This window comes from Lonchura striata, chromosome 39 (genome assembly GCF_046129695.1).
Source record: "Lonchura striata isolate bLonStr1 chromosome 39, bLonStr1.mat, whole genome shotgun sequence".
In the NCBI taxonomy this organism is placed as follows: Eukaryota; Metazoa; Chordata; class Aves; order Passeriformes; family Estrildidae; genus Lonchura; species Lonchura striata.
Window position 1 is genome coordinate 787,239 of NC_134641.1, and position 21,290 is coordinate 808,528.

Genomic DNA, 21,290 nt, shown 5'->3' on the forward strand with positions numbered 1-21,290 from the left:
TCTTCAGTTTCCCCCCAAATTTGCTGATCTCCCCCCGAATTTTCCCATTTTTCCCTGGTTTCACCCCAATTTCTCCCTGAACTTTCCAATTTTCCCCCGTTTTCACCAATTTATCCTCGAACTTTCCCATTTTTCCTCGATTTCACCAATTTCTCCCCGATTTTCCCCAATTTCCCCCCATTTTCACCAATTTCTCCCCATTTTTTTCCCATTTTTGCCGATTTCTCCCCGAATTTTCCCATTTTTCCCCGTTTTCCCCCCGTTTTTCCCCCGGCGGCGCCGGCGCCTCACCGTAGAGCTGCTGGATGCCGCGCCGGTCGTCGTCGGGCAGCTGGAAGTCCTCGGTGTCCATCCATTGGTAGAAGGGCGCCATGATGGCCGAGGGGTCGCTGGAATGCTCCAGGCCCAGCGCGTGGCCCAGCTCGTGCACGGCCACCAGGAAGAGGTCGTTCCCTGCCGGGTCAATGGAGACCCTCCATGGTCAAGGTTGGGTCATGGGAGGTCAAGGTTGGGTCAATGGAGACCCTTCATGGTCAAGGTTGGGTCATGGGAGGTCAAGGTTGGGTCAATGGAGACCCTTCATGGTCATGGTTGGGTCCATGGGAGGTCAAGGTTGGGTCCATGGAGACCCTTCATGGTCAAGGTTGGGTCATGGAAGGTCAAGGTTGGGTCCATGGAGACCCTTCATGGTCATGGAAGGTCAATGGAGACCCTTAATGGTCAACGTTGGGTCAATGGAGACCCTTCATGGTCAAGGTTGGGTCAATGGAGACCCTTCATGGTCAAGGTTGGGTCAATGGAGAGCCTCCATGGTCAAGGTTGGGTCAATGGAGACCCTTCATGGTCAAGGTTGGGTCAATGGAGACCCTTCATGGTCAAGGTTGGGTCCATGGAGACCCTTCATGGTCATGGAAGGTCAATGGATGTTCTTCATGGTCAATGGTTGGGTCCATGGAGACCCTTCATGGTCAATGGTTGGGTCCATGGAGACCCTTCATGGTCAAGGTTGGGTCCATGGAGACCCTTCATGGTCATGGAAGGTCAATGGAGACCCTTCATGGTCAATGTTGGGTCCATGGAGACCCTTCATGGTCATGGAAGGTCAAGGGAGACCCTTCATGGTCCACGTTGGGTCAATGGAGACCCTCCATGGTCAATGGTTGGGTCATGGAAGGTCAATGGAGACACTTAATTGTCAATGGTTGGGTCAATGGAGCCTCTTCGTTGTCAATGGTTGGGTCATGGAAGGTCAAGGTATCATTTTCCCCAATTTTCCCCATTTTTTCCCCATTTTCTCTCACATTTTCTCTCTCATTTTCTCTCATATTTTCCCCAATTTTGCCCCATTTTTCCGCCATTTTCCGCCATTTTGTTCCATTTTCCACCATTTTATCCCATTTTCCGCCATTTTGTCCCCATTTTCCCCCACTTTCTCTCATATTTTCCCCATTTTTTTCTCATTTTTTCCCCATTTTCTCTTCAGTTTTCTCTCACATTTTCTCTCCTATTTTCCCCAATTTTGTCCCATTTTTCCGCCATTTTGTCCCATTTTCCCCCATTTTTCTGCCATTTTCCCCCATTTTTCTGCCATTTTCCCCCATTTTTCCACCATTTTGTCCCATTTTCCCACAATTTTTCCCCATTTTTCCACTATTTTGCCTCATTTTCCACCGTTTTCTCCCATTCTTCCACCATTTTGTCCCATATTTCCCATTTTTCCACCATTTCCCCCCATTTTTCCACAATTTTGTCCCATTTTCCACCATTTTGTCCAATTTTCCCGCCATTTTGTCTCATTTTCCGCCATTTTGTCCCATTTTCCACCATTTTGTCCCATTTCCCCCCCACTTTTCTGCCATTTTGTCCCATTTTCCGCCATTTTGTCCCATTTTCCCGCCATTTTGTCCCCCCATTTTCCACCATTTTGTCCCATTTTTCGCCATTTTGTCCCATTTCCCCCCACTTTTCCGCCATTTTCTCCCATTTTCCACCATTTTGTCCAATTTTCCCGCCATTTTGTCTCATTTTCTGCCATTTTGTCCCATTTTCCACCATTTTGTCCCATTTCCCTCCCACTTTTCCGCCATTTTGTCCCATTTTCCACCATTTTGTCCCATTTTCCCACAATTTTTCCCCATTTTTCCACTATTTTGCCTCATTTTCCACCGTTTTCTCCCATTCTTCCACCATTTTGTCCCATATTTCCCATTTTTCCACCATTTCCCCCCATTTTTCCACAATTTTGTCCCATTTTCCACCATTTTGTCCAATTTTCCCGCCATTTTGTCTCATTTTCCGCCATTTTGTCCCATTTTCCACCATTTTGTCCCATTTCCCCCCCACTTTTCTGCCATTTTGTCCCATTTTCCGCCATTTTGTCCCATTTTCCCGCCATTTTGTCCCCCCATTTTCCACCATTTTGTCCCATTTTCCACCATTTTGTCCCATTTCCCCCCCACTTTTCTGCCATTTTGTCCCATTTTCCACCATTTTGTCCCATTTTCCACCATTTTGTCCCATTTTCCTCCATTTTGTCCCATTTCCCCCCACTTTTCTGCCATTTTGTCCAATTTTCCACCATTTTGTCCCATTTTCCACCATTTTGTCCCATTTTCCGCCATTTTGTCCTATTTCCCCCCACTTTTCCACCATTTCCACCATTTTTCCACCATTTTGTCCCATTTTCCTCCATCTTGTCCCATTTTCCCACCATTTTTTCCCCATTTTCCCCCAAATCCCCCCGTCCCTCAGTGCTGAGGTCATCCCCGTGTCGCGTCCAGGGCTCGGCACCGTCGAAGTGCGTCTCGTTTGTCCCATTTCCACCCCACTTTTCCGCCATTTTGTCCCATTTTCCACCATTTCCCCCCACTTTTCCGCCATTTTGTCCCATTTTCCACCATTTTGTCCCATTTTCCGCCATTTTGTCCCATTTTCCACCATTTTGTCTTATTTCCCCCCCACTTTTCCACCATTTTGTCCCATTTTCCGCCATTTTGTCCCATTTCCCCCCACATTTCCGCCATTTTGTCCCATTTTCCACCATTTTGTCCCATTTTCCGCCATTTTGTCCTATTTCCCCCCACTTTTCCACCATTTTCTCCCATTTTCTACCATTTTGTCCCATTTTCCGCCATTTTGTCCCATTTCCCCCCACTTTTCCGCCATTTTGTCCCATTTTCCGCCATTTTGTCCCATTTTCCCACCATTTTGTCCAATTTTCCACCATTTTGTCCCATTTTCCACCATTTTGTCCCATTTTCCGCCGTTTTGTCCCATTTTCCACCATTTTGTCCCATTTTCCGCCATTTTGTCCCATTTTCCACCATTTCCCCTCATTTTTCCGCCATTTTGTCCCATTTCCCGCCATTTTTTCCCCATTTTCCCCAAATCCCCCCGTCCCTCACCGCTGAGGTCGTCCCCGCTCCGCGTCCAGGGCTCGGCGCCGTTGAAGTGCGTCTCGTTTGTCCCATTTCCCCCCACTTTTCCACCATTTTGTCCCATTTTCCACCATTTTGTCCCATTTTCCGCCATTTTGTCCCATTTCCCCCCACTTTTCCACCATTTTGTCCCATTTCCCCCCACTTTTCCACCATTTTGTCCCATTTTCCACCATTTTGTCCCATTTTCCGCCATTTTGTCCCATTTTCCCACCATTTTTCTGCCATTTTGTCCCATTTTCCGCCATTTTGTCTCATTTACCGCCATTTTGTCCCATTTCCCCCCAATTTTCTGCCATTTTGTCCCATTTTTCCGCCATTTTGTCCCATTTTCCGCCATTTTGTCCCTTTTCCCCCCACTTTTCCGCCATTTTGTCCCATTTTCCACCATTTTGTCCCATTTTCCACCATTTTGTCCCATTTTCCGCCATTTTGTCCCATTTCCCCCCCACTTTTCCGCCATTTTGTCCCATTTTCCACCATTTCCCCCCACTTTTCCGCCATTTTGCCTAATTTTCCACCGTTTGCTCCCATTCTTCCGCCATTTTGTCCCATTTTCCCCCATTTATTCACCATTTCCCCCCATTTTTCCACAATTTTCTCCCATTTTCCGCCATTTTGTCCCATTTTCCACCATTTTGTCCCATTTTCCGCCATTTTGTCCCATTTCCCCCCACTTTTCCGCCATTTTGTCCCATTTTCCACCATTTCCCCCCACTTTTCCGCCATTTTGCCTAATTTTCCACCGTTTGCTCCCATTCTTCCGCCATTTTGTCCCATTTTCCCCCATTTATTCACCATTTCCCCCCACTTTTCCACCATTTTGTCCCATTTTCCACCATTTTGTCCCATTTTCCGCCATTTTGTCCAATTTTCCGCCATTTTGTCCCTTTTCCCCCCACTTTTCCGCCATTTTGTCCCATTTTCCCACCATTTTGTCCCATTTTCCACCATTTTGTCCCATTTTCCGCCATTTTGTCCCATTTCCCCCCCACTTTTCCACCATTTTGTCCCATTTTCCACCATTTCCCCCCACTTTTCCGCCATTTTGTCCCATTTTCCGCCATTTTGTCCCATTTCCCCCCACTTTTCCGCCATTTTCTCCCATTTTCCGCCATTTTGTCTCATTTTCCACCATTTTGTCCAATTTTCCCGCCATTTTGTCCCATTTTCCACCATTTTGTCCCATTTTCCGCCATTTTGTCCCATTTTCCGCCATTTTGTCCCATTTCCCCCCACTTTCCCGCCATTTTCTCCCATTTTCCGCCATTTTGTCCCATTTTCCCCCCATTTCCCCCCCATTTCCCCCCAATCCCCCCGTCCCTCACCGCTGAGGTCGTCCCCGCGCCGCGTCCAGGGCTCGGCGCCGTCGAAGTGCGTCGCGTTTGTCCCATTTCCACCCCACTTTTCCGCCATTTTGTCCCATTTCCCCCCATTTTTCCGCCATTTTGTCCCATTTTCCGCCATTTTGTCCCATTTTTCCGCCATTTTGTCCCATTTCCCCCCATTTTCCCCCCATTTCCCCCCATTTTCCCCCCATTTCCCCCCAATCCCCCCGTCCCTCACCGCTGAGGTCGTCCCCGCGCCGCGTCCAGGGCTCGGCGCCGTCGAAGTGCGTGTCGCCGCCGATGTGCGGCCCGGGGAAGTAGGCGTGCGCCAGGAATCCGCCGGGCCCGTCGAAGGGCGCCGCGTCGCCGTGGAAGCCCTCGGCGAACAGCACCATGATGTCGGCGCCGGGCGCGGCGCCGGCGCGGATCCGCCCGTACGGCACCTCGCGGAAGCGCAGCGCCGGCGCCGCCGCCGCCCACACCTGGAAGGCGCGGCGGATGGCGGCGCGCGTGCCCGCCTCGCCCACCTTGGGCGTGTAGTTCTGGATGCTGCGGGGAGGGGGCGCCGCCGGTCATCTCAGGTGGGGCGCGGGTGTGCCCAGGTAACCCCCGGGTAACGCCAGGTGTGCCCCAGGTGTGCCCAGGTAACGCCCAGGTGTGCCCAGGTAACCCCAGGTGTGCCCAGGTGTGTCCTGGTAATGCCCAGGTGTGCCCAGGTAACTCCAGGTGTGCCCAGGTGTGCCCAGGTGTGTCCCAAATGTGCCCCAGGTGTGCCCAGGTGTGCCCCAGGTGTGCCCCAGGTAACCCCAGGTGTGCCCAGGTGTGTCCTGGTAACGCCCAAATGTGCCCAGGTAACCCCCAGGTAACTCCAGGTGTGCCCAGGTGTGTCCCAGGTGTGCCCCAGGTGTGCCCAGGTGTGCCCTGGTAATGCCCAGGTGTGCCCAGGTAACCCCCAGGTAACCCCCAGGTGTGCCCAGGTGTGCCAAGGCAAGCTCCAGGTATGCCCCAGGTGTGCCCAGGTGTGTCACTGTAAGCCCAGGTGTGCCCAGCTGTGCCTAGCTGTGCCCAAACCCCCCAAAATCCCCATTTTTCACCCCAAAATCCCCATTTTTCACCCAAATTTCAGCGGGTTTTTTTCGTTTTCCCCCTCCCAGGTGTGTCCAGGTGTGCCCAGGTGTGCCCAGGTGTGGTTACCTGTGCCACGTGTGCCAGCTGTGCCAGCTGTGCCCAAACCCCCCAAAATCCCCATTTTTCACCCAAAATCCCCATTTTTCACCCCAAAATCCCCATTTTTCACCCAAATTTCACCGGGTTTTTTTCGTTTTCCCCCTCCCAGCTGTGCCCAGGTGTGCCCAGGTGTGCCCAGGTGTGGTTACCTGTGCCAGGTGTGCCAGCTGTGCCAGCTGTGCCCAAACCCCCCAAAATCCCCATTTTTCACCCAAAATCCCCATTTTTCACCCCAAAATCCCCGTTTTCCACCCGAATTTCACCGGGTTTTTTTTGTTTTCCCCCTCCCAGCTGTGCCCAGGTGTGCCCAGGTGTGGTTACCTGTGCCAGCCGTGCCAGCTGTGCCAGCTGTGCCCAAACCCCCTAAAATCCCCATTTTTCACCCCAAAATCCCCATTTTTCACCCCAAAATCCCCATTTTTCACCCAAATTTCACGCGTTTTTTTTCGTTTTCCCCCTCCCAGGTGTGCCCAGGTGTGCCCAGGTGCGCCCAGGTGTGCCCAGGTGTGCCATTACCTGTGCCAGGTGTGCCCAGGTGTGCCCAGGTGTGCCCAAACCCCCCAAAATCCCCATTTTTCACCCCAAAATCCCCGTTTTTCACCCAAATTTCACCGGGTTTTTTTTGTTTTCCCCCTCCCAGCTGTGCCCAGCTGTGCCCAGGTGTGCCCAGGTGTGCCCAGGTGTGCCATTACCTGTGCCAGGTGTGCCCAGGTGTGCCCAGCTGTGCCCAAACCCCCCAAAATCCCCATTTTTCACCCAAAACCCCCATTTTTCACCCCAAAATCCCCGTTTTCCACCCAAATTTCACCGGGTTTTTTTTGTTTTCCCCCTCCCAGGTGTGCCCAGGTGTGCCCAGGTGTGCCCAGGTGTGCCCAGGTGTGGTTACCTGTGACAGGTGTGCCCACCTGTGCCCAAACCCCCCAAAATCCCCCTTTTTCACCCAAAATCCCCATTTTTCACCCCAAAATCCCCGTTTTCCACCCGAATTTCACCGGGTTTTTTTTGTTTTCCCCCTCCCAGCTGTGCCCAGGTGTGCCAAGGTGTGCCCAGGTGTGCCCAGCTGTGCCCAGGTGTGCCCAGGTGTGGTTACCTGTGCCAGCCGTGCCAGCTGTACCAGCTGTGCCCAAACCCCCCAAAATCCCCATTTTTCACCCAAAATCCCCATTTTTCACCCCAAAATCCCCATTTTTCACCCCAAAATCCCCATTTTTCACCCAAATTTCACCGGGTTTTTTTCGTTTTCCCCCTCCCAGCTGTGCCCAGGTGTGCCCAGGTGTGCCCAGGTGTGCCCAGGTGTGGTTACCTGTGCCAGGTGTGCCAGCTGTGCCAGCTGTGCCCAAACCCCCCAAAATCCCCATTTTTCACCCAAAATCCCCCTTTTTCACCCAAAATCCCCGTTTTTCACTCAAATTTCACCGGGTTTTTTTAATTTTCCCCCTCCCAGCTGTGCCCAGGTGTGCCCAGGTGTGCCCAGGTGTGGTTACCTGTGACAGGTGTGCCCACCTGTGCCCAAACCCCCCAAATCTCCCCATTTTTCACCCCAAAATCCCCGTTTTTCACCCAAATTTCACCGGGTTTTTTTTGTTTTCCCCCTCCCAGCTGTGCCCAGGTGTGCCCAGGTGTGCCCAGCTGTGCCCAGGTGTGCCAGGTGTGCCAGGTGTGGTTACCTGTAGGTGATCTCGGGCTGCTCCCAGCGCAGCCCCTGCAGGGCGAAGCGGCGGCGCCGCACCTGCGCCTTCACCTGGGGCCCGAATTTATCGGGGACGCCGCACCTGGGCCGGAGCATGGCCCTGGAACCAGTACGGACCAGTATGGACCAGTACGGACCAGTACGGACCGGTATGGACTGGTATGGACCGGTATGGGACACTATAAACCAGTACGGACCAGTATGGACCAGTACGGACCAGTACGGACCGGTACGGACCAGTATGGACCGGTATGGGACACTATAAACCAGTACGGACCAGTATGGACCAGTACGGACCAGTATAAACCAGTATGGACCAGTATGGGACACTATAAACCAGTACGGACCAGTATGGACCAGTACGGACCAGTATGGACCAGTACGGACCAGTACGGACCAGTATGGGCCGGTATGGACCAGTATAAACCAGTATGGACCGGTATGGACCAGTATGGACCAGTATGGGACACTATAAACCAGTACGGACCAGTATGGACCAGTATGGACCAGTATGGGACACTATAAACCAGTATAAACCAGTACGGACCAGTATGGACCAGTATGGACCAGTACGGACCAGTATGGACCAGTATGGACCAGTATGGAACAGTACGGACCAGTATGGACCAGTACGGACCAGTACGGACCGGTATGGACCAGTACGGACCAGTATGGACCAGTACGGACCAGTACGGACCAGTATGGACCAGTATGGACCAGTACGGACCAGTATGGACCAGTATAAACCAGTATGGACCAGTATGGGCCAGTATGGACCAGTATGGGACACTATAAACCAGTACGGACCAGTACGGACCAGTATGGACCAGTATGGACCAGTATGGACCAGTACGGACCAGTATGGACCGGTATGGACCAGTATGGACCAGTACGGACCAGTACGGACCAGTATAGACCAGTATGGACCGGTATGGACCAGTATGGACCAGTACGGACCAGTATGGACCAGTACGGACCAGTATGGACCAGTATAAACCAGTACGGACCAGTATGGACCAGTACGGACCAGTACGGACCGGTACGGACCAGTATGGACCAGTATAAACCAGTATAAACCAGTATGGACCAGTATGGACCAGTATGGAACAGTACGGACCAGTACGGACCGGTATGGACCAGTACGGACCAGTATGGACCAGTACGGACCAGTATGGAACAGTACGGACCAGTATGGACCAGTATGGACCAGTACGGACCAGTATGGGACACTATAAACCAGTACGGACCAGTATGGACCAGTACGGACCAGTACGGACCGGTACGGACCGGTATGGACCAGTATAAACCAGTACGGACCAGTATGGACGAGTATGGACCAGTATAAACCAGTATGGACCGGTATAAACCAGTACGGACCAGTATGGACCGGTATGGACCAGTATAAACCAGTATAAACCAGTATGGACCAGTATAAACCAGTACGGACCAGTATGGACCAGTACGGACCGGTACGGACCAGTATGGACCAGTACGGACCAGTACGGACCAGTATAAACCAGTATAGACCAGTATAGACCAGTATGGACCAGTATAAACCAGTATAAACCAGTATGGACCAGTATAAACCAGTATAAACCAGTATAAACCAGTCCGGAATCCCCACCTGAGAAAATCCCAAATTTTGGCGCCAAATCCCCCGAAAAATCCCAAAATTTCCCCAAAAATCCAAAATCCCCCGAAATTCAAAAAATCTTCAAATCTCCAAAAACCCCAAAATTCCCAAAATGTCCAAAAATTCCCAAAATTCAAATAAAGCCCCAAAAAAATCCAAACTTCCCAAATTCAAAAAAATCCAAAAAATCCCCAAAATCCCCCCAAAAATCCCCAAAAAATCCCCCAAAAATTCAAAAATCCAAAAGAAATCCAAAAATCCGCAAAAATTCCCAAAAATCTGCAAAAATTCCAAAAACTCCCAAAAAATCCCCAAAAATCCCCAAAAATCCCAAAAATTCAAAAAATCCCCAAAAGTCCCCCAAAAATCCCCAATATTCCAAAAATCCCCCAAAAATCCCCCAAAAATTCCACAAAAATCCCCAAAATTGCAAAAATCCCAAAAAAGTCCCCAAAATTCCCCAAAATTCCAAAAATTCCAAAAAATAAAAAGAAAAATCCCAAATTCACCCCAAAACCCAACGGTGACCCCAAAAATGGCCATTTCTGTATCCAAATGACCCAAAATCCCCGTTTTTCACCCCAAAACCCAACGGTGATTTAAAAATGGCCATTTCTGGTTCCCGATGACCCAAAATCCCCGTTTTTTGACCCAAAACCCAATAGTGACCCAAAAACTGACATTTTTGCTTCCAAGTGACCCAAAATCCCCGTTTTTTGACCCAAAACTCAACAGTGGCCCCAAAAATGGCCATTTTTGATTCCAAATGACCCAAAATTGCAGTTTTTCACCCCAAAACCCAATAATGACCCAAAAATGGCCATTTTTGGTTCCTGATGACCCAAAATCGCCGTTTTTCACCTCAAAACCCAACAATAACCCATAAATGGCCATTTCTGTATCCAAATGACCCAAAATCGCCATTTTTCCCCCCAAAACCCAACCATGACCCGTCAATGGCTATTTTTGGATACTAGAGACCCAAAATCGCCGTTTTTCCCCCCAAAACCCAACCACGACCCAAAACCGGCCATTTCTGGTTCCCGATGACCCGAAATCGCCGTTTTTCACCCCAAAACCCAACAACGACCCAAAAATGGCCATTTCTGGTTCCCAATGACCCAAAATCGCCGTTTTTCCCCCCAAAACCCAACCACAACCCAAAACTGGCCATTTTTGGCTCCCGATGACCCAAAATCGCCATTTTTCACCTCAAAACCCAACAACGACCCAAAACTGGCCATTTCTGGTTCCCGATGACCCCAAATCGCCGTTTTTGGCCCCAAAACCCAATACTGGCCCCAAAAACTGACATTTTTGGTTCCCGATGACCCAAAATCGCCGTTTTTCCCCCCAAAACCCAACCATGACCCGTAAATGGCTATTTTTGGATACTAGAGACCCAAAATCGCCGTTTTTCCCCCCAAAACCCAACCACGACTCCAAAAATGGCCATTTCTGGTTCTCGTTGACCCAAATTCTCTGTTTTTTGACCCAAAACCCAACAACGACCCAAAAAATGGCCATTTCTGGTTCCCAATGACCCAAAATCCCCGTTTTTCCCCCCAAAACCCAATAGTGGCCCCAAAAACTGACATTTTTGCTTCCTGATGACCCAAAATCGCCGTTTTTCCCCCCAAAACCCAACAACAACCCAAAACCGGCCATTTCTGATTCCCGCTGACCCAAAATCCCCATTTTTCCCCCCAAAACCCAACAACGACTCCAAAAATGGCCATTTCTGGTTCCCCATGACCCAAAATCGCCGTTTTTCACCCCAAAACCCAACAACGACCCAAAAAATGGCCATTTCTGGTTCCCGCTGACCCAAAATCGCCGTTTTTCCACCCAAAACCCAACCACGACCTGTAAATGGCCATTTTTGGATACTAGAGACCCAAAATCGCCGTTTTTCCCCCCAAAACCCAACCACAACCCAAAACCAGCCATTTCTGGTTCCCGATGACCCAAAATCGCCATTTTTCACCCCAAAACCCAATAGTGGCCCCAAAAACTGACATTTTTGGTTCCTGATGACCCAAAATCCCCATTTTTCCCCCCAAAACCCAACAACGACCCAAAACTGGCCATTTTTGATTCCAAGTGACCCAAAATCGCCGTTTTTCCCCCCAAAACCCAACCACGACCCGTAAATGGCCATTTTTGGATACTAGAGACCCAAAATCGCCGTTTTTCCCCCCAAAACCCAACAACGACCCAAAAACGGCCATTTCTGGTTCCCAGTGACCCTAAATCCCCGTTTTTGGCCCCAAAACCCAATAGTGGCCCCAAAAACTGACATTTTTGCTTCCTGATGACCCAAAATCCCCATTTTTCCCCCCAAAACCCAACAACGACTCCAAAAATGGCCATTTCTGGTTCCCAATGACCCAAAATCCCCGTTTTTCCCCCCAAAACCCAACAACGACCCAAAACCGGCCATTTCTGGTTCCCCATGACCCAAAATCCCCGTTTTTCACCCCAAAACCCAACAACGACCCAAAACTGGCCACTTCTGGTTCCCGATGACCCCAAATCGCCGTTATTGGCCCCAAAACCCAACCACAACCCAAAACTGGCCATTTTTGGCTCCCGATGACCCAAAATCCCCGTTTTTCACCCCAAAACCCAACAACAACCCAAAACCGGCCATTTCTGGTTCCCAATGACCCAAAATCGCCATTTTTCACCCCAAAACCCAACCATGACCCGTAAATGGCTATTTTTGGATACTAGAGACCCAAAATCGCCGTTTTTCACCCCAAAACCCAACAACGACTCCAAAAATGGCCATTTTTGGTTCCCGCTGACCCAAAATCGCCGTTTTTCCCCCCAAAACCCAACAACAACCCAAAACCGGCCATTTTTGGTTCCCGTTGACCCAAAATCTCTGTTTTTTGACCCAAAACCCAACAATGACCCAAAAATGGCCATTTCTGTATCCAAATGACCCAAAATTGCCGTTTTTCACCCCAAAACCCAACAACAACCCAAAACCGGCCATTTTTGGTTCCCGTTGACCCAAAATCCCTGTTTTTGGCCCCAAAACCAAATAACGACCCAAAAATGGCCATTTCTGTATCCAAATGACCCAAAATCGCCGTTTTCCCCCCCAAAACCCAACAACGACTCCAAAAATGGCCATTTCTGGTTCCCAATGACCCAAAATTGCCGTTTTTCACCCCAAAACCCAACCACGACCCAAAACTGGCCATTTTTGGCTCCTGTTGACCCAAAATCCCCATTTTTCCCCCCAAAACCCAACAACGACCCGTAAATGGCCATTTTTGGTTCCCAATGACCCAAAATCGCCGTTTTTCACCTCAAAACCCAACCACAACCCAAAACCGGCCATTTCTGGTTCCCAATGACCCAAAATCGCCATTTTTCACCCCAAAACCCAATAGTGGCCCCAAAAACTGACATTTTTGCTTCCTGATGACCCAAAATCGCCGTTTTTCACCCCAAAACCCAACCACAACCCAAAACCGGCCATTTCTGGTTCCCAATGACCCAAAATCGCCGTTTTTCCCCCATAACCCAACCTTGACCCGTAAATTGCTATTTTTGGATACTAGAGACCCAAAATCGCTGTTTTTCCCCCCATAACCCAACCACAACCCAAAACCTGACATTTTTGGTTCCCGATGACCCCAAAATCCCCATTTTTCCACCCAAAACCCAACCACGACCCGTAAATGGACATTTTTGGATCCAAGCGACCCAAAATCGCCGTTTTTCACCCCAAAACCCAACCACGACCCAAAAAACGGCCATTTCTGGTTCCCAATGACCCAAAATCGCCATTTTTCACCCCAAAACCCAATAGTGGCCCCAAAAACTGACATTTTTGGTTCCCGATGACCCCAAATCGCCGTTTTTCCACCCAAAACCCAACCACGACCCAAAACCGGCCATTTCTGGTTCCCGCTGACCCGAAATCGCCGTTTTTGGCCCCAGACTGACCGCAGGGTGTCGGCGTCGGCCGTGCCGGTGACGGGGAGGCCGTAGAAGCGCTGCATGGCCGCCAGCGCCGCCGCCAGCGAGGCGGGGCCGTGGCGGGGCCGCGCCCGCAGCTCGCCGGGCGCCAGGTACCCGTACTGCTGCAGCCACGCCTGCGGAAATACAAATTTGGGGAGAATTCACGGGTTTTGGGGATTTTCCCGATTTTTTGGGATTTTTTCCTGATTTATTTTTATTTTTTTCCTGACTTTTTTTCGATTTTTTCATGATTTTTTGGGATTTTTTCCCGATTTTTTGGGATTTTTTTTCCTGATTTTTTAGGGATTTTCTTCTGATTTTTTGGGATTTTTTTTCCTGATTTTTCGGGAATTTTTTTCGGATTTTTTGGGATTTTTTCATGATTTTTAGGGATTTTTTCATGATTTTTTAGGGATTTTTTCCTGATTTTTTGGGATTTTTTCCTGATATTTTAGGGATTTTTTTCTTATTTCTTAGGGATTTTTTCCTGATTTTTTAGGGATTTTTTCTGATTTTTTTTTTTATTTTTTCCCGATTTTTAGTGATTTTTCCCCGATTTTTTCCCGATCTTTTGGGGACCCGCAGCTCGCCGGGCGCCAGGTACCCGTACTGCTGCAGCCACGCCTGGGGAATACAAATTTGGGGAGAATTCACGGGTTTTGGGGAATTTCCTGATTTTTTGGGATTTTTTCCTGATTTTTTTAGGGATTTTTTGGGATTTTTTAGGGATTTTTTCATGATTTTTTGGGATTTTTTCCTGATTTTTTTAGGGTTTTTTTGGGATTTTTTAGGGATTTTCTTCTGATTTTTTGGGATTTTTTTCCTGATTTTTTTGGATTTTTTCCCGATTTTTTTGGGATTTTTTCCTGATTTTTTAGGGATTTTTTCCTGATTTTTTTTTTTTTCCCATGATTTTTTTGGGATTTTTTCCTGATTTTTTAGGAATTTTTTCCCCGATTTTTTTGTATTTTTGGGGGGATTTTTTTCATTATTTTTTGGGGATTTTTTCCAGATTTTTTGGGATTTTTTCCCGATTTTTTACACATTTTTTCTGATTTTTTGAGATTTTTCCCGATTTTTCAGGATTTTTTCCCAATTTTTTAGTGATTTTTCCCCCGATTTTTTAGTGATTTTTCCCCCCGATTTTTAGGGATTTTTTCCTGATTTTTTGGGGATTTTCCCCGATTTTTTCCCGATCTTTTGGGGATGCCGCCTTGGCGGGGCCGCGCCCGCAGCTCGCCGGGCGCCAGGTACCCGGACTGCTGCAGCCACGCCTGGGGGAAAACACAAATTTGGGATTTTGGGGAGAATTCACGGGTTTTGGGGAATTTCCTGATTTTTTGGGATTTTTTTTCTGGTTTTTTGGGGGTTTTTTGGGATTTTTTCCTGATTTTTTTAGGGTTTTTTTGGGATTTTTTAGGGATTTTTTCATGATTTTTTAGAGATTTTTTCCCCGATTTTTTGGGATTTTTTCCTGATTTTTTGGGATTTTTTTCCTGATTTTTCGGGAATTTTTTTCTGATTTTTTGGGATTTTTTCTGATTTTTTTTTATTTTTCCCATGATTTTTTGGGATTTTTTTCCTGATTTTTTTGGGATTTTTTTCCTGATTTTTTTGGATTTTTTCCCGATTTTTTTGGGATTTTTTCCTGATTTTTTAGGGATTTTTTTCATGATTTTTTAGGGATTTTTTCCTGATTTTTTGGGATTTTTTCCCGATTTTTTAGGGATTTTTTCCTGACTTTTTAGGGATTTTTTTCCTGATTTTTTAGGGATTTTTTCCTGATTTTTAGTGATTTTTCCCCGATTTTTTCCCGATCTTTTGGGGACCCACAGCTCGCCGGGCGCCAGGTACCCGTACTGCTGCAGCCACGCCTGGGGAAAAACACAAATTTGGGGAGAATTCACGGGTTTTGGGGAATTTCCTGATTTTTTGGGATTTTTTTCCTGATTTTTTTAGGGGTTTTTTGGGATTTTTTAGCGATTTTTTTCATGATTTTTTGGGATTTTTTCCTGATTTTTTTAGGGTTTTTTTGGCATTTTTTAGGGATTTTTTCCTGATTTTTTAGGGATTTTTTCCTGATTTTTTAGCGATTTTATTCCTGATTTTTTGGGATTTTTTCTGATTTTTTTTTATTTTACCCATGATTTTTTGGGATTTTTTTCCTGATTTTTTTGGGATTTTTTTCTGATTTTTTGGGATTTTTCTGTGATTTTTTGGGATTTTTTTCATGATTTTTTAGGGATTTTTAAATGATTTTTTGGGATTTTTTTCCTGATTTTTTTGGATTTTTTCCCGATTTTTTAGGGATTTTATTCCTGATTTTTTGGGATTTTTTCTGATTTTTTTTTATTTTACCCATGATTTTTTGGGATTTTTTTCCTGATTTTTTTGGGATTTTTTTCTGATTTTTTGGGATTTTTTTTCCTGATTTTTTGGGAATTTTTTTCGGATTTTTTGGGATTTTTTCATGATTTTTAGGGATTTTTTCATGATTTTTTAGGGATTTTTTCCCCGATTTTTTTGGGATTTTTTCCTGATTTTTTAGGGATTTTTTTCCTGATTTTTTAGGGATTTTTTTCCTGATTTTTTGGGATTTTTTCCCGATTTTTAGTGATTTTTCCCCGATTTTTTCCCGATCTTTTGGGGACCCGCAGCTCGCCGGGCGCCAGGTACCCGGACTGCTGCAGCCACGCCTGCGGAAAGCCAAAATTTGGGGAGAATTCACGGGTTTTGGGGATTTTCCTGATTTTTTGGGATTTTTTCCTGGTTTTTTTAGGGGTTTTTTGGGATTTTTTCATGATTTTTTAGGGATTTTTTCCTGATTTTTTGGGATTTTTTCCTGATTTTTTGGGGATTTTTTCGTGATTTTTTAGGGATTTTTTCCCCCGATTTTTTAGGATTTTTCCTCCAGTTTTTTGAGATTTTTCTGTGATTTTTTGGGATTTTTTCCTGATTTTTTAGGGATTTTATTCCTGATTTTTTGGGATTTTTTCTGATTTTTTTTTATTTTTCCCATTATTTTTTGGGATTTTTTTCCTGATTTTTTGGGATTTTTTTCTGATTTTTTGGGATTTTTCTGTGATTTTTTGGGATTTTTTTCATGATTTTTTAGGGATTTTTTAATGATTTTTTGGGATTTTTTCCTGATTTTTTTGGGGATTTTTCTGTGATTTTTTGGGATTTTTTTCATGATTTTTTAGGGATTTTTTAATGATTTTTTGGGATTTTTTCCTGATTTTTTTGGGGATTTTTCTGTGATTTTTTGGGATTTTATCCTGATTTTTTGGGATTTTTTCATGATTTTTTTGGGATTTTTTCCTGATTTTTTTGGATTTTTTCCTGATTTTTTGGGATTTTTTCCTGATTTTTTAGGGATTTTTTCTGATTTTTTTTTTATTTTTTCCCGATTTTTAGTGATTTTTCCCCGATTTTTTCCCGATCTTTTGGGGACCCGCAGCTCGCCGGGCGCCAGGTACCCGTACTGCTGCAGCCACGCCTGGGGAAAAATACAAATTTGGGGAGAATTCACGGGTTTTGGGGAATTTCCCGATTTTTTGGGGTTTTTTTTCTGATTTTTTAGGGATTTTTTCCTGATTTTTTGGGATTTTTTCCTGATTCTTTGGGATTTTTTCATGATTTTTTAGGGATTTTTAAATGATTTTTTGGGATTTTTTAATGATTTTTTTGGGATTTTTTCCTGATTTTTTGGGATTTTTTTCCTGATTTTTTTGGGATTTTTCTGTGATTTTTTGGGATTTTTTTCATGATTTTTTTGGGATTTTTTCCTGATTTTTTGGGATTTTTTCCTGTTTTTTTAGGGATTTTTTCATGATTTTTTGGGATTTTTTTCATGATTTTTTAGGGATTTTTTCCTGATTTTTTGGGTTTTTTCCCGATTTTTTTGGGATTTTTTTCATGATTTTTTAGGGATTTTTTCCCTGATTTTTTAGGGATTTTTCCTGATTTTTTACAGATTTTTTTCCCATTTTTTGAGATTTCCCCCGATTTTGTAGTGAAATTTTTTTTCCCAATTTTTTGGGATTTTTTTCCTGGTTTTTTTAGTGATTTTTTTTGTCCCCGATTTTTTAGTGATTTTTTTCCTGATTTTTTAGGGATTTTTTTCCCCGATTTTTTGGGATTTTTCTGTGATTTTTTAGGGATTTTTTCCCGAATTTTTAGTGATTTTTTTCCCGGTTTTTTGGGATTTTTCCCCGAATTTTTTGGGATTTTTCTGTTGTTTTTGGCATTTTTTCCTGTTTTTTTAAGGGATTTTTTCCTGATTTTTTACACATTTTTTTCCGATTTTTGAGTGATTTTTTTTCCCGATTTTTTGGGATTTTTTTCCTGATTTTTGAGTGATTTTTTTTCCTGATTGCTGATAAAAAAAAAATTGGGGAAAAAATCACTAAAAATCGGGAAAAAATAAAAAAAAATCAGAAAAAATCCCTAAAAAATCAGGAAATAATCCCTAAAAAATCAGGAAAAAAATCCCAAAAAATCGGGAAATATTTTGGGGGGATTTTCCCTGATTTTTATTTTTTCCCAATGTTTTTTGGGGGGGATTTTCCTGATTTTTGGGAGGATTTTTCCGGGTGAATTTTGGGGCAATTTTGGGCCTTTTAGGTCAAATTTTGGGGCTCCCGAGTGAAATTTTGGGGCATTTTTGGGCAATTTTGGAGTTTCTGGATGAAATTTTGGGGCTCCCGGGGGAATTTTGGGCATTTTTGGGGCAATTTTTGGCAATTTTGGACATTTTTGGGCAATTTTGGGCAATTTTTGGGCAATTTTGGGGTTCCCAGGAAAATTTTGGGGCATTTTTGAGCAATTTGGGGCATTTTTGGGCAATTTTTGGGCAATTTTGGGGATCTCGAGTGAATTTTGGGGTCCCGGGTGAATTTTGGGCAATTTTGGGGCATTTTTGGGCAATTTTGGGCAATTTTGGGCAATTTTGGGGACCTCGGGTGAATTTTGGGCCATTTTGGGACATTTTTGGGCAATTTTGGAGTTTCTGGATGAAATTTTGGGGTCCCGGGGAAATTTTGGGGCCATTTTTGGGCAATTTTGGGCAATTTTGGGGATCTTTGATGAATTTTGGGGTCCCGGGTGAATTTTGGGCAATTTTGGGGCATTTTTGAGCAATTTGGGGCAATTTTGGGCAATTTTGGGGATCCTGGGTGGATTTTGGGCATTTTTGGGCAATTTTGGGGATCTCGGGTGAATTTTGGGTGAATTTTGGGGCATTTTTGGGCAATTTGGGGCAATTTTGGGCAATTTTGGGGATCGTGGGTGAATTTTGGGCAATTTTTGGGCAATTTTGGGCAATTTTTGGGAAATTTTGGGAAATTTTGGGGCATTTCTGGGGATCCCGGGTGAATTTTGGGGTCCCAGGTCAATTTTGGGGCATTTTTGGGCAATTTGGGGCATTTTGGGCAATTTTGGGGCTCCCGGGTGAATTTTGGGCAATTTTGGGGCAATTTTGGGCAATTTTGGAGTTTCTGGATGAAATTTTGGGGTCCCGGGGGAATTTTGGGCCATTTTGGGGCAATTTTGAGCAATTTTTGGGCAAATTTGGGGCATTTCTGGGGATCCCGGGTGAATTTTGGGGTCCCGGGTGAATTTTGGGGCATTTTGGGGCATTTTTGGGGCTCCCGAATCCAATTCCGGGTCCCTCCCCCTCCCCCCCCCCCCCCCCCCGGCGTCATTTTCGGCTTTTTTGGGAATTTTTTTGGGGATAATTCTGGAAATTTTGGGCAATTTTGGGCGTGGCCGCCCCTCCCCCCCTCCCCTTCCCAAAATTTTTTAATTTTTGGGAAATTTTGGGGGAAGAAGCGGAAAATGGGGAGGGGGGGGAGGGGCGGCGGTGGCCACGTCTCGCCCCTCCCCCCCCCCGCGCGGATTTTTGGGATTTTTGGGGATTTTTTTGGGGGAAAAAACGGAAGTTTCGGCGCCTTCCCCCCAAAAAAACCCAAACCCCAAAAAAACCAAACCCAAAAAAACCCAAAAAACCCAAAAAAACCCAAAAAAAAGGGTGGGGGAGGGGCGAGAGGGAGACGTGGCGGGGGGGGGAGGGGCGGGCAAGGAAAAAGCCCCAAAATTTGGGGATTTTAACCCAAAATTTGGGGATTTTAACCCAAAATTTGGGGATTTTAACCCAAAATTTGGGGTTCTGAGCCGAAATTTGGGGATTTTACCCCAAAATTTGGGGGTCCCGATGAGAAATTTGGGGGTTCAGGGGGGAAATTTGGGGATTTTGACCCAAAATTTGGGGGTTTTTACCCAAAATTTGGGGATTTTAGCCCAAAATTTGGGGATCTTTGACCCAAAATTGGGGATTTCGACCCGAAATTTGGGGATTTCGACCCAAAATTTGGGGATTTTGACCAAAATTTGCGGATTTTTACCCAAAATTTGGGGGTCCCGAGCCGAAATTTGGAGTTTCCATCCCCAAAAAGTCGCGGAAATTTGGGGTGAAATCTCCGGATTTTGGGATTTTTGGGGGTAAAAATTCCAAATTTTGGGCAAAAAACGGAATTATTTGGGGTTTTTGGGGTGAAATCACCGGATTTTGGGTTTTTTGGGGTGAAAATTCTGGATTTTGGGTTTTTTGGGGTAAAACCAAAATAATTTGGGGTTTTTTTGGGGTGAAATCACAGGATTTTGGGTTTTTTTAGGTAAAACCGCCGGATTTTGGAAATTTTTGGGTTAAAATCGTGGGATTTTGGAATTTTTTGGGGTAAAATCACCGGATTTGGGGATTTTTTGGGTATAACCTTGGAATTTTGGGGTAAAACCGCCGGATTTTGGGGGTTTTTTTTGGGTTAAAATCGCCGGATTTTGGGTTAAACCCGCCGGATTTTGGTTTTTTTTTGGTTTAAAATCACCGGATTTTCGGGGGTTTTTTTGGGTTAAAATCGCCGGATTTGGGGATTTTTGGGTTAAAATCACCGGATTTTCGGTGGTTTTGGGGTTAAAATAGCGGAATTTTGGGTTTTTTTGGGTTAAAACCGCGGATTTGGTTTTTTTTGGGTTAAAACCGCCGGATTTTGGGGGTTTTTGGGTTAAAAGCACCGAATTTTGGGGATTTTTGGGTTAAAACCGCCGGATTTTTGGGATTTTTGGGTTAAAAACACCGAATTTTGGGGATTTTGGGGTTAAAATCGCTGGATTTGGGGATTTTTTTCGGGGGCAAAACCGCCGGATTTTGGAGTTTTTTTGGGTTAAAATCGCCGGATTTTGGAGTTTCTTGGGGTAACCCGCCGGAATTTGGGGTAAAATCCCTCGATTTTGGGTTTTTTTGGGGGTAAAAGCACCGGATTTTTGGGTTTTTTGGGGTAAAAACACCGGATTTTCGGTGTTTTTTGGGGTAAAAACACCGGATTTTCGGTGTTTTTTGGGATAAAATCACCGGATTTTCGGTGTTTTTTGGGGTAAAATCACCGGATTTTCGGTGTTTTTTGGGGTAAAATCACCGGATTTTTGGGGTTTTTTGGGGATAAAATCACCGGATTTTGGGTTTTTTTGGGGTAAAATCACCGGATTTTCGGTGTTTTTTGGGGTAAAATCACCGGATTTTTGGGGTTTTTTGGGGTAAAATCACCGGATTTTGGGTTTTTTTGGGGGGGTCCCGGGGGGGGGGTCTCACCTCGGGCGAGAAGCGGGGCTGGGGGTCGGCGGGGGGGGGGAGGACCCCCCAAAAAATCAGGAGCGCCAGGAGCATCTCCGGGAGCGGCGCTGCGATTGGGGAGGGGGAAAAAAAAGGGAAAAAAAAAAAAATCCCAAAAAAAAAAAAAAAAATCGGGGGTGGGGGGAGGGGCTTGGGGTGGGGGAGGGGCCAGCAGGGAAAAAAAAAAACCAAAAAAAACCCGATTTTTGGGTTTTTTTTGGGGTTTTTTTGGGGGGTTTTTGGGGTTTTTTTTTGGGAAAAAGGTGAGCGCCCCCTGGCGGGCGGGAGGAGCAAAGGGGCGCCCCCAAATTTTTTGGGGTTTTTTTTT

The 21,290-nt window shown here is 45.8% G+C and overlaps 1 protein-coding gene across 1 annotated transcript in view; it reads right to left on the reverse strand.

Annotated features, from left to right (window-relative positions):
* MMP14 (matrix metallopeptidase 14) overlaps positions 1-21,065 on the reverse strand; it is a 31,081-nt gene extending 10,016 nt beyond the window's left edge. The window contains exons 1-5 of the mRNA XM_077789904.1: positions 20,942-21,065; positions 13,282-13,430; positions 7,660-7,782; positions 5,004-5,314; positions 292-453 (exon numbers count right to left, since the gene is read on the reverse strand). Of these exons, the coding sequence (XP_077646030.1) occupies positions 292-453; positions 5,004-5,314; positions 7,660-7,782; positions 13,282-13,430; positions 20,942-21,016 (820 nt within the window). The 5' untranslated portion in view covers positions 21,017-21,065. The remainder of the gene's footprint in view (positions 1-291; positions 454-5,003; positions 5,315-7,659; positions 7,783-13,281; positions 13,431-20,941) is intronic.
* Between the last annotated feature and the right edge of the window lie 225 nt (positions 21,066-21,290).